The 14,038-nt window shown below is 41.6% G+C and overlaps 1 protein-coding gene across 1 annotated transcript in view; it reads left to right on the top strand.

Moving 5' to 3' along the window:
- The window catches only part of cntn3a.2 (contactin 3a, tandem duplicate 2), a 77,326-nt gene that overhangs the window by 41,494 nt on the left and 21,794 nt on the right, over positions 1-14,038 (top strand). Inside the window, exons 15-16 of the mRNA XM_029719446.1 lie at positions 4,558-4,716; positions 5,361-5,510. Of these exons, the coding sequence (XP_029575306.1) occupies positions 4,558-4,716; positions 5,361-5,510 (309 nt within the window). The remainder of the gene's footprint in view (positions 1-4,557; positions 4,717-5,360; positions 5,511-14,038) is intronic.

The raw sequence follows: 14,038 nt of genomic DNA, 5'->3' as shown, positions 1-14,038 counted from the left end.
GACACTTATTACAATTATTAACTTTATAATAATTGTTAAATAAATCACAAATTAATTAAATAATAAATGTCACATGAACAAAACAAATACAATACCTATTGTGTATTGGTCACAATCTCTGCACAATCTCATTGTAGACTCTCAGACAAGCAGCAGCATCCAGATGCAGCAGGGACTTGAACCTGGGGTCCAAAGCAGTGCTCTTGTGTAAGAAGTCTTGGACATCAGGGTCAGCATATCTAGGCTCCAGGTTAACTCTGATAGCAGTCTTGACATTCCTTACCACGTGTTCATCTTCATCAGATGCCACCATTGATTTCAGGATCATTGTTTTCATAGGCAGGACCATGGAAACTGATGTGCATATCAGTGTTGTGACTGTTTTGAGAGGTTTGCACACTTTGATAACTTCCTCTGATAGTCTTATGTCATTTTCAGACAAAGTCACAATATCTTTGACATTCTTCCTCACAGCTTTAACAGTCAGTGTAGAATGCACCGCAACTTTCTGCTCAAGGTATCTCTCAACCATGTCATGGCTTGAATTCCATCTAGTAGGGACATCTTGGATTAGTTTGTGGTTTGGCAGCTCCGGCATCTCCTGTTTTATCTTGAAAACATGTTCAGCAGTTGTGCTTTTATGAAAGAAGGATAACACCTTCCTGATATTTGCTAGGAGGCGAGAGATTGGATTCACTAACATTTCTTTTTGAGTTCTAGATTAATAATGTGAGTAAAGCATCCTATTTGTGGCCCCAATCCAGCTAGTGCAACTGCATTTACAATATTTCTAGTGTTGTCAGTGGTCACAGGAATCGTTTCATTATCCCTCTCCAACTTCCACACTGCAACTACTTCCCTTAGCTCTTCCCCCAAGTTTACACTGGTGTGACTACTCTCAAGGGGACGTGTTTGAAAGACAGGGCTTTTTATCTCCCACTCTGCCATAATGAGATTAGCCGTTACAGTAAGATAGCTCTCTGTAGCTCTAGCCGTCCAACGCTCTGTTAGAGCAACTGACCACGTACAACTGACCGCGTACAACTCGCTCTCAAGTTGTACTTTTTTTTTTTGTATGAGGCAGGTATTAATGTCTGGGCAAAATGTGTACGGGAAGGAATAGTGAAGCGCGGCACGACCACTTTAAACATGTTTCTGAACCCCGCATTCTCTACCACAGAGAAGGGTCTCATATCTGAATGAATTTTGCTATCGCTGTGTTGATTTCTTTAGCCCTACTGGAGTCAGCCGCACTTTGGGGGGATGTCGGGGCAAATGAGTAGTCATGTTACTCGTATTACCACATGAATAGTCTATCGGCAATGAACAGAGCCTACATGTTGTAGAAGTTTTATCCACCACTCGTTGGCAAAGCCTGTTATAGTTTACAGGGAAACCGAAATGTTCCCAGACGGCAGACCTGAATGATACTGGGGCATCTTCTAGTTCTGGCTTGCCATGTTGCTCCTTTGCATTTAGCTAACTGCTAATTCCTTCATCAGCTAATTGATGCTATGACGGTCTCTTAGCTCTGTTCTCGCTGGAGTGAAATAACTAATGAGCGGAGCATAAATACAGCTACAAGACAAAACAACTTTCATTTTTTAAGACAACTTTATTACTAAACTCTGAAAAAAAAGAAACGGCCCTTTTTCAGGACCCTGTCTTTCAAAGATAATTTGTAAATATCCAAATCACTTCACAGATCTTCATTGTAAAGGGTTTAAACACTAGTTCCCATGCTTGTTCAATGTACCATAAACAATTAATGAACATGCACCTGTGGAACGGGGACACTAACAGCTTACAGACGGAAGGCAATTAAGGTAACAGTTATGAAAACTTAGGACACTAAAGAGGCCTTTCTACTGACTCTGAAAAACACCAAAAGAAAGATGCTCAAGGTCCCTGCTCATCTGCGTGAACGTGCCTTAGGTATGCTTCAAGGAGGCGTGAGGACTGAAGATGTGGCCAGGGAAATAAATTGCAATGTCCGTACTGTGAGACGCCTAAGACAGCGCTACAGGGAGACAGGACGGGCAGCTGATCGTCCTCGCAGTGGCAGTCCATGTGTAACAACACCTGTACAGGATCAGTACATCCGAACATCGCACCTGCGTGACAGGTACAGGATGGCAACCACAACTGCCCGAGTTACACCAGGAACGCACAATCCCTCCATCAGTGCTCAGACTGTTCGCAATAGGCTGAGAGAGGCTGGACTGAGGGCTTGTAGGCCGGTTGTGAGGCAGGTCCTCACCAGACATCACCGGCAACAACATCGCTTATGGGCACAAACCCACCGTCGCTGGACCAGACAGGACTGGCAAAAAGTGCTCTTCACTGACGAGTCGCGGTTTTGTCTCACCAGGGGTGATGGTCGGATTCACGTTTATCGTCGAAGGAATGAGCGTTACACCGAGGACTGTACTCTGGAGCGGGATCGATTTGGAGATGGAGGGTCCGTCATGGCCTGGGGCGGTGTGTCACAGCATCATCGGACTGAGCTTGTTGTGCGTTACAGGGAAGACATCCTCCTCCCTCATGTGGTACCCTTTCTGCAGGCTCATCCTGACATGACCCTCCAGCATGACAATGCCACCAGCCATACTGCTCGTTCTGTGCGTGATTTCCTGCAAGACAGGAATGTCAGTGTTCTGCCATGGCCAGCGAAGAGCCCGGATCTCAATCCCATTGAGTACGTCTGGGACCTGTTGGATCGGAGGGTGAGGGCTAGGGCCATTCCCCCAGAAATGTCCGGGAACTTGCAGGTGCCTTGGTGGAAGAGTGGGGTAACATCTCACAGCAAGAACTGGCAAATCTGGTGCAGTCCATGAAGAGGAGATGCACTGCAGTACTTAATGCAGCTGATGGCCACACCAGATACCGACTGTTACTTTTGATTTTGACCCCCCCCCCTTTGTTCAGGGACACATTATTCAATTTCTGTTAGTCACATGTCTGTGAAACTTGTCTGTGAAACAGTGAGAGGACATTTCTTTTTTTACTGGGTTTATATAGATATTTTTCCCACATTAATTTATATGACATGGATTTATGCAATAATATTTTTTTACAATGAAATGTATGTATGTATGTATGTATGTATGTATGTATGTATGTATGTATGTATGTATGTATGTATGTATGTATATATATATATATATATATATAATATATATATATATATATATATATATATATAATATATCTTCCTAGCTGGAATATATGATTAATGTATTGTTCGGTTCGCATTGCGTACCGAACCGTGCACCGTGGACCCTGTACCGAACGGTTCAATACGAATACACCGTTTCACCCCTATTATTCATTCATCTTATGCAACATTCAGAAGTAAACCTGACAGTTGGGAAATGTCCACTTTAAGAGATACAGTTATGTGTGTTTCCTGTCCTTCATGAGATCACCAAATGAAACACACTCGACATGACTGTCCCTTAAGTGTCCACGGACCATTCCCACATTCTCAAAAATATAAATATTGTTTAATTTTCCCATTTTGGGGATTATGAGTTTCGGCAAGAGAAGCTCTGTTCACCATAGACTCTCTCCCTCAATACTGCATGGCAGTTTCTACCAGGTATTTATGACCATTGTAAAACCTGATGTGGGAGAGAGAATGAGAGAGGAGGAGCCACGATCTACACCCAAAAAGGGCCACGTCGTGACAGATTCAACTACAAAGACCAGGGAGGTTTTCCAATGCCTCGCAATGAAGTGCACTGATTGGTAGATGGGTAAAAAAAAAATATCCCTTTGAGCATGATGAAGTTATTAATTACACTTTGGATGGTGTGTCAATACACCCAGTCACTACAAAGATACATGCGTCTTTCCTAACTCAGTTGCCGGAGAGGAAGGAAACCGCTCAGGGATTTCACCATGAAGCCAATGGTGACTTTAAAACAGTTACAGAGTTTAATGGCTATGATAGGAGGAAACTAAAGATGGATCAACAACATTGTAGTTACTCCACATACTAACCTAATTGACATAGTGAAAAGAAGGAAGCCTGTACAGAATAAAAATATTCCAAAACATGCATTGTGTTTGTAACAAGGCACTAAAGTAATACTGCAACAAAAAAAATTGGCAAAGCAATTCACTTTTTTCCTGAATACAAAGTGTTATGTTTGGGGCAAATCCAATACAACACATTACTGAGTACGACTCTCCGTATTTTCAAGCATAGTGGGGGCTGAATGTTATGGGTATGCTTGTACTCGTTAAGGACTAGGGAGTTTTTCAGGATAAAGATTCATGGAATTAGTCAAGGGGTATGAATACTTTCAGAAGGCACTGTATGTCATTTAGCAGACAGTTTTATCCAAAATGACTAACAGTCTTGCGTGCATATAGTAGCACCGTATAGGGAATAGGGAGTCATTTGAGATTGGCTCAGTGTGGATGGCAGCTGAATTAAGGAGCTGTTGCAGCAGCAGATAATAAAGAGGTGTGTGTGTGTGTGCGTGCGTGCCTGCATGTGCGTGTACATTGGGGGGGACTCTAACTCTGCTTATTTTGCGATCGAGTCAGGCCCCCCTGGCCCTCCAGACACAGTGGCAGTGGAGGAGGTGACGGACAGCACAGCCCAGCTCTCATGGAGCCGCGGCAGGGATAACGGCAGCCCCATCACCAGCTACCTTATCCAGACCAGGACCCCCTTCACTGTGGGCTGGCAAAGGGTGGACACAGGTAGGACTGCACATTGATCTAGCCTCTTTGTTTATCTGTGCAGATTTAATTGATAGGTCATACATTTCATCAGGGATGGAAATTAGGCTGGGATAGCAGAAAATGTTCCCAACTAGCCTGCCGGCTAGTGAAATTCTGTGTTTTCAAATATGGCTTGGCACAGATTTTGGACCCGGGCTAGTAAAAATTGCAGTCTTCTTGGCCGGCTGGCCAGTGCCCAATATCCACACATTCCATCCCTGCATTTGGGGTCCTGAGTGGTGCAGCGGTCTAAGGCACTGTATCTCAGTGCTAGAGGCGTCACTACAGACCCTGGTTCGATTCCAGGCTGTATCACAACCAGCCGTGATTGGGAGTCCCATAGGGTGGCGCACAATTGGCCCAGCTTCGTACGGGTTTGGCCGGGGTAGGCTGTCATTATAAATAAGAATTTGTTCTTAACTGACTTCCCTGGTTAAATAAAATAAAAACATGTGAAAGAATATTTCATGTTGAGCCACAACAACAGATCATGTAGATGCCCTATCCTTGGATTAAAGGGAACCGTGTATATTTTTTTACCATAAGGGACTATTCGATTGAAATGATGGTTTATCTACATTGATGTGATGCCTGATCTTAGCTTTATTTCCCTCTATCTCTAGTTCCTGAGGTAATTGATGGCAACACACTGACAGCCACGGTGGTGGATCTCAATGCCTGGGTGGAGTACGAGTTTCGAGTTGTGGCAAAGAACAGCGTGGGAGTGGGCGAGCCCAGTCCCACCTCTCTCCAGACACGGACAGAGGATGCAGGTGAGTTGTTCACGCAAATTCCACTCCATAAAACGCTTCATAAAATGCTTCATAAAACGCTTCATAAACTTTTCATGACAAGTAGCTGGGTCATTCCACGAATAGAGTGCATTTTGCATCCCTTTTGATTTTAAGTAGAAATTGTGCACCATATTGAATTTTAAAATCCTGTGATATTAAATGCAAGTGCCCTTTAAAAGGTTGAGTAAGTTTTATTTTTGTCCTCAATTGTACCCACATTTCTATTATATGTAAATAGTTTATGATAAGTAAATGCCATAATGTAGATATTTTGTTAGAAAAAATCTAATAGGGAGCAGTATCTAAGTCATTTTAGCTGTCACGCTAGCTATTCGGTCCAAACCACTGAGCTATATATGAACTAGAGCCCGCTTTCAAGATGGACAACCATTGTTTTCAATGTAATCTACTCATGTTTGCATGCACTCTTTCGTGGTTGTACAGATCCGGTTTTAGAGAGCTGATTACGCCTGCGCATGAGCACTTAGTGCGCACTGGAGCAGCGCGAGAAGTGACAACATCATCAGGTCATCCAGAAATTTGACTGAGTGAATTCATATAAAATGTTAATATCTTTGGGTGTGAGTGATAGAAAAAAATCAGCCTGTAAGACAATTTACTTTAATAAGTTAATGGATGTTTTTGTAAAGTGTATTATTTGGTGGTTAGAGTGTTGGGCCAGTAACTGGAAGGTTGCTGGATCAAATCCCGAGCGGACAAGGTTAAAATCTGTTGTTCTGCCCCTGAGCAAGGTAGTTAACCCATTGTTCCCCGGGCGCCGTGGATGTTGATTAAGGCTAGTAACCCCCCCTGCACCTTTCTGATCCAGAGGGGTTGGGTTAAATGGGGAAGACACATTTCAGTTGAATACATTCAGTTGGACAACTGACTAGGCTGTCTATGAGAATGTTAATTTTGGGCTTGACTTCAGCTAAACTGCAATACCGAAAGTGTCCTCTGGGTACAGTGAAAAGCATGCTTCTAGACCGGAAACCTGGGGCCTTGGTACCAAGTAATGTAAAGAGAGGGAACAGTCAGATGCGTCATAATACCCCGAAAGTAAAGCCGCACTGGAAGACAGATTTGAAATGGAATTACATTGAAAACAATGGAGCAGGGTGGGAAAAATCCCATTAAGTATTTTTGGAAGGTCTGTGGTTACAATTCTACTAAGAAATGAAATACAGTGCATTCGGAAAGTATTCAGACTCCTTGACTTTTTCCACATTTTTTTTCCTCATCAATCTACACACAATACCCCATAATGACAAAGACAAAAAATTATATATCACATTTACATAAGTATTCAGTCCCTTTACTCGATTACAGCCTTGAGTCTTCTTGGGTATGACGCTACAAGCTTGGTACACTTGTATTTGGAGAGTTTTTCCCATTCTTCTCTGCAGATCCTCTCAAGCTCGGTCAAGTTGGATGGGGGAGCATTGCTGCACAGCTATTTTAAAGTCTCTCCAGAGATGTTCGATCAGGTTCAAGTCCGGGCTCTGGCTTGGCCACTCAAGGACATTCAGAGACTTGTCCCGAAGCCACTCCCGCATTTTCTTGGCTGTGTGCTTAGGTTCATTGTCCTGTTGGAAGGTGAACCTCCCCAGCCTGAGCACTCTGGAGCAGGTTTTCATCAAGGATCTCTTCGTACTTTTCTCCGTTCATCTTTCCCTCGATCCTGACTAGTCTCCCAGTTCCAGCCGCTGAAAAACATCCCCATAATATGATCCTGCCACCACCCTGCTTCACCATAGAGATGGTGTCAGGTTTCCTCCAGACATGACGCTTGGCATTCAGACCAAAGATTTCTTGGTTTCTTGGTTTCATCAGACCAGAGAATCTTGTTTCTCATGGTCTGAGAGTCCTTTAGGTGCCTTTTGGCAAACTCCAAGCAGGCTGTCATTTGCCTTTTACTGAGGAGTGGCTTCCGTCTGGCCACTCTACCATAAAAGCCTGATTGGTGGAGTGCTGCAGAGATGCTTGTCCTTCTGGAAGATTTTCCCATCTGTCATAGTGACCACCTCCCTGACCAAGGCCCTTCACCCCCGATTGCTCAGTTTGGCCGGGCGACCAGCTCTAGGAAGAGTCTTGGTGGTTCCAAACGTCTTCCATTTAAGAATGATGGAGGCCACTGTGTTCTTGGAGACCTTCAATGACGCAGACATTTTTTGGTACCCTTCCCCAGATCTGTGCCACAACACAATCCTGTCTCGGAGCACTACGGACAATTCCTTCGACCTCATGGCTTGTTTTTTGCTCTGACATGCACTGTCAACTGTGGGATCTTATATAGACGGGTGTGTGCCTTTCCAAATAATGTCCAATCAATTAAATTTACCACAGGTGGACTCCAGTTGTAGAAACATCTCAAGGATGATCAATGGAAAAAGTATGCACCTGACCTCATTATGGGGTATTGTGTGTAGACTGATGAGGGAAAAAATGTATTTAATACATTTTAAAATAAGGCTGTAACGTAACAAAATGTGGAAAAGTCAAGGGGTCTGAATACTTTACGGATGCACTGTATATGCAACGGATGGTATTGGCAAGCTATTTCATAGTTTTTTTTTATGGGTCCATTATTATCCCATTTCAATTTTATAAGATGCTTTGGGCAGAGCAATTTAATCAAGGTAATGTGTAAAATTCAATATAACTAAAATATCACAAAGATATCGTAATAAACCCCCAGTAACAACTTATTTTTGTCAGGGAACAAGAACCTCAACCTACAGCGGTCAATTTTTTTTGCCATATTTAGAAGCAAGCACCAACACTTTTGATAAAAACTGAAACACACATGTGAAAGCTTAATTACATAAAGGATGGAATATGTCCATGATAAAAACAAGAGAATGGAATATAATTGGATAAATTAGAAAAAAGATTAGTTGAGATGCAGCCAACACTCATGTGTGGATTGCTATTCCTAAAATCAATATGGACATCACCTGGTGCTGAATGTTGAGTAGGCTAATTTAATAACAAGAGGGCTTTGTTGGAGCCCTATTTAATAAATCATAGATAGGCTTACCTGTTTGATAGATGCAGTTATGTTATTCATATATTTGTTGGTAGGCCTAGCTATTTCCTCAAATACTGTCACCAGGCCTACCTCTATGTCTGTGGAGGGCTTGGTGTATGGCTGAAACCAGTGCTCGAATTGAGGGGGTAAAGGGAGGAAATAAAATGGATCCAGATTATATAAAGCAATCAATAACGATGATAAACTTGATGATTAACACAATGCTTTGTGCTAAAAACGAGCTGTAAAATACACAAGAAAGACACGACTGATGCACACGGAGATGAAGTATATTTGGTTAGTCTATGACATTCAGAGGTTGAGCTACGGCCTTCTGCAGGTCGAGGACACCAACAATATTGACTTTGTTTGGGAAGTATTTAGTAATCTAATACAATCACAATGTGACTGTTGCAATCAATTGAGATATTCATGTTATGTTAAAGAGAATATGTTTTTAAGCCCAGGTAGCTTTTAGGGACGCACTTGTAGCTTCTGCTTTTGGGTTAAGCCACTGACGAGTAGCCAGCTTCAAATTCTTCATCGGACTCAGGCCTCATGTCTGGGGTGCATTCATGACGACGTCTCATTTTTTATTATTTGCTTACAGTTTTGTTGCAAACAAGACACCGGTTTGGCATCGGAGAAGTATGGTAAGATGAATATCACTTAATAGGGTATTAATAGAGACATTTAAATGTTTACGTTATTGTCATTGAATTAATTAGCCCACTAACCAGAGATGTTCAATGTGTAGTGTAGGCCTATGAATTGGGCTGCGAGTCTTTGCTAGCCTTTGCTGTTCTGGCCCGCTGACTAGCTACAAGCTCAGGAAGAAATTGGCTGTAGTTGCCAATCCCTGTTGCATATCGTAAATTCAATCACCCCCTTTACGATCTTCATCTTCATTCAGATCGTTCAAAAATGTGTGGATACAGTGCTAAACTTGAAGAACTCATGGTTCTCTCTGGTTCTCTCTGTGAAGTGACATTATGTTGCTCGCTAGTGCAGTCTGAAGAACAAACAATATACTGTACAATGTAACAACAATTGCTTGCAAACGGCACAGGTGTGAGATTTGTTTCACTATAGAAGCACTGGTCCTCTTAAATTGTAATTCCAGGTTGCACAAAAATATTTCGGGGCATGTGACGGTCTGCTCTGCCATTGCTCTCCTTCACAAAAGGGCGGTATACAGTCATGACAGGCATAGGGTTGCTATAAGACGAAAATGGGAAAATAATGGAACCGTGATAAAACTATGAAATAGCTCCCCAAAACCATCTGATGTATATATGTAATTTATTACTAGAATTGTGATCACAGACCTTCCCAAAAATACATTGAATTGAGTTTTAATTTGCTCGACCATGCTCCATTGTTTTCAATGAAATTCCGTCTAAAATCTGGCTCCCAGTGTGGCTTTACTTCCGGGGTATTATGATGCATCTGACTCAGTGCTTGACTTAGGCCGGAACTGTCCGCAGTGCCGTCCCGGCAACTCCAATTTTGGGGGAACGGCGTACAGGCTCCTCTATAAAACAAAGTGGCTTATCACCAGCCTGGGTTCGCACACACACAGCGTAAAAAAAAAAGGTTGATCAAAGCGGAATTAAGGCGAGATCTGCATTGAATAACAATGGAGAGTGGGCATTCATATCCTAATTCCACTGTTCAAGTTTATTTGCCGCTAGTCTGTGAATCCGGTGTATACGTGCCAGTAGTCTGTTCGAGTTTGAGAATTCGCACATTGAGAATGCGCCAGACTGAATGTGCAGGATGTGCTGTTCCAAATTGCATGAAAATCCTGGAAAAGTCATGGAATTTTAACGTGTTTTCCTTTTTTAAATATATGCTCAATCACTTAAAAATGTACATATCAGCCATGATCAGAATTCGGCCTACCCTTCAGTGCGTCTCTCTGTGTGTGCTGTGCTTCATCTGTATGTGTGCCAGTGCGAATGGGCTGTTGCTCGAGGAGAGAGAGACATTTCAGCAGCAGGTAGCCTAGAAAATAATTAGATTAACTATATAGCCAATTCAAAACATAGCTTGTAGTACTGCTAGTTATCTCGCTAGTTAACTTTTTAGCTATAAGCATTAACATCATAGACTTGTTGTCGTCTTTCCACCGGCACTGTTGAGAAATACTGTACGAGTCAAAAGTTGGACACACCTACTCATTCCCAGTGGTGGAAGAAGTACCCAATTGTCATACTTGAGTAAAAGTAAAGATGCCTTAATAGAAAATTACTCAAGTAAAAGTTAAAGTCCCCCATTAAAATACTACTTGAGTAAAAGTCTAAAAGTATTTGGTTTTAAATATACTTAAGTATCTAAAGTAAATGTAATGTTAATATACGTTAAGTATCAAAAGTAAAAGTATAAATAATTTCAAATTCCTTATATTAAGCAAATAATTTACATTTTCGGATAGCCAGGGGCACACTCCAACACTCAGACATAATTTACAAACTAAGAATTTGTGCTTCGTGAGTCCGTGAATCCACCAGATCAGAGGCAGTAGGGATTACCAGTGATGTTCTCTTTATTAGTGCATGAATTGGACCATTTCTTGTCCTGCTAAGCATTAAAAATGTCTAGAGTATTTTGGGTGTCAGGAAAAATGTATAGAGTAAAAAGTACATTTTTTCTTTAGAAATGTAGTGAAGTAAAAGTAAAAGTTGAAAAAAAAATTAAGTAAAGTAGAGATACCGCAAAAAACAACTTGTTTTTTTTTACTGAAGTACTTTACACCACTGCTCATTCCAGGGTCTTTCTTTATTTTTTACTATTTTCTACATTGTAGAATAATAGTGAAGATATCAAAACTATAAAATAACACATATGGAATCATGTAGTAAACAAAAAAGTGAAACAAATAAAAATATATTTTATATTTGAGTTTCTTCAAAGTAGCCACCCTTTGCCTTGATGACAGCTTCATAAGGTAGTCACCTGGAAGGTGTGCTTTGTTAAAAGTAAAATAGTGGAATTCCTTCTAAATGTGTTTGAGCCAATTAGTTGTGTTGTGACGAGGTAGGAGTGGTATACAGAAGATAGCCCTATTTGGTAAAAGACCAAGTCCATATTATGGCAAGAACTGCTCAAATAAGTAAAGAGAAACGACAGAGTATCATTACTTTAAGACGCGAAGGTCAGTCAATCCGGAATATTAAGAATATTAAGTTTCTTCAAATGCAGTCGCTAAAACCATCAAGCACTATGATGAAAATGGCTCTCATGAGGACCGACACAGGAAAGGAAGACCCAGAGAGTTACCTCTGCTGCAAAGTATAAGTTCAATAGAGTTACCAGCCTCAAAAATTGCAGCCCAAATAAATGCTTTACAGAGTTCATGTAACCGACACATCTCAACATCAACTGTTCAGAGGAGACTGTGTGAATCAGGTATTCATGGTCGAATTGTTGCAAGAAACCACTACTAAAGGACACCAATAAGAAGAAGAGACTTGCTTGGGCCAAGAAACACAAGTAATGGACATTAGACCAGTGGAAATCTGTCCTTTGGTCGGATGATTCCAAATGTGAGTTTTTTGGTTCCAACCGCCGTGTCTTCGTGAGACGCAGAGTAGGTGAACGGATGATTTCTGCATGTGTGGTTCCCACCGTGAAGCATGGAGGAGGAGGTGTGATGGTGTAGGGGTGCTTTGCTGGTGACACTGTCGGTGATTTTTTTTGAATTCAAGGCACCCTTAACCAGCAAGGCTACCACAGCATTCTGCAGCAATACGTCATCCCATCTGGTTTGGGCTTAGTGGGACTATTATTGTTTTCAACATGACAATGACCCAACACACCTCCAGGCTGTGTAAGGGATATTTGACCAAGAAGGAGAATGGTGGAGGGCTGCATCAGATGACTTGGCCTCCACAATCACCCGACCTGAACCCAATTGAGATGGTTTGGGATGAGTTGGACCGCAGAGGAAGGAAAAGCAGCCAACAAGTGCTGAGAATATGTGGGAACTCCTTCAAGACTGTTGGAAAAGCATTCCAGGTGAAGCTGGTTGAGAGAATGCCAAGATTGTGCAAAGCTGTCATCAAGGCAAAAGGAGGCTACTTTGAAGAATCTAAAATATATTTTTATTGGTTTAACACGTTTTTGGTTACTACATGATTCCTATGTGTAATTTCATAGTTTTGATGTCTTCACTATTATTCTAAAATGTAGAAAATACTAAAAACTAAGAAAAACCCTGGAATGAGTAGGTGTGTCCAAACTTTTGACTGTTGCTGTATATATTTTTTTTTGTTTTAGCAAAACAGGTGTGGCTCAAAATAGGTAGGGCTCTGTCCCTGCCCTGAATGACGGGTCGCCACTGCTCCTGCACCTCTTTCATCCCAAGTCAAGCACTGATATGACAGTTGCTTCTCTTTACATTTCTTGCTTTGTCCGAACCTAGCATTGAATCAAGGCGATTTGTCGCGCTATGCAGAGACGTCCCAAGGATCCCGGATAGCATGGACGATGCAGACGGGTCGCCACTCGTTGCCACAAGTCATGAACCCCCCCCCCATTTCTACAATTTATTTTCTTAAATCTAGCCCTAACCTTAGCGCTAACCTTAACCACACTGCTAACTTTTGCCTAACCCTAACATTAAATTATTACATTTTGACTTTGTGGTTGTGGTAACTAGTGGAAACCATGCAGATGTTGATATTTTCCGAGGCGCGGGTTGCTAGGCAACCCTCCTGGACTTTCCGGGGCAGGCCTGCCTCTCACCCGGCTACAGCCAGCGTGAGAAACTTGCTAGCAAAAGTTTGTGCAATAAGACTAAAAAAAATCTGCACTCTGACCCACTTAGTTTTATTGGGATTTGCAGCTGTTGTTTGTAAGTAATGAATCTACTAGCTTCTGAAATAACTTACTCATCCTTCAATATAGACCACATGGAAAATGTAATAAATCAGATTTTCAATATGAATAAAGACTTGTTAAAGTGCCAAAAATCAGCATTTTGACATGTCCCTCATGTTTTTCTGACTTCTAGAAGAGTTTCAACGTAATTTCTGAAGATTATTATTTATTTCACGTGATTAATTTAGCTTTGTCCCTCATGTTAAGGTCAACCCTGTTAAGTGAACTGAACTCTCGTTTTAATATGGTGATACTATTCCCAAAATTAAAAAAACAAAAATAACATTCAACATCTAGCAGTCAAATCATAGTGTAAAAGCAGGTGAGTTGGATCTTCTGGTGTTTTGTGGTGGAAAACTGAGACGGATGACAATAACATGTCAACCCTGTTACCTATACATAGATAGGCTAGAAATGTTTTAGCGATTACATTTTTTTGTGAAGCTGGCATTCAATTGCCCCTCCCTGTTGCACACAGTAAGCTTCCATTCTCCATGTCACAAGAGTTATGGCTAATTTAAGATGACCTTAAACCCTGTTACTCAACCCTGTTAATTGGCACTTACTTTATTCATTTTTCTTTATTACTTTA

Source organism: Salmo trutta, chromosome 28 (genome assembly GCF_901001165.1).
Source record: "Salmo trutta chromosome 28, fSalTru1.1, whole genome shotgun sequence".
Classification (NCBI taxonomy): Eukaryota; Metazoa; Chordata; class Actinopteri; order Salmoniformes; family Salmonidae; genus Salmo; species Salmo trutta.
Note: the sequence above shows the minus strand (reverse complement) of the source record. Positions and strands in the feature narration are given on the sequence as shown.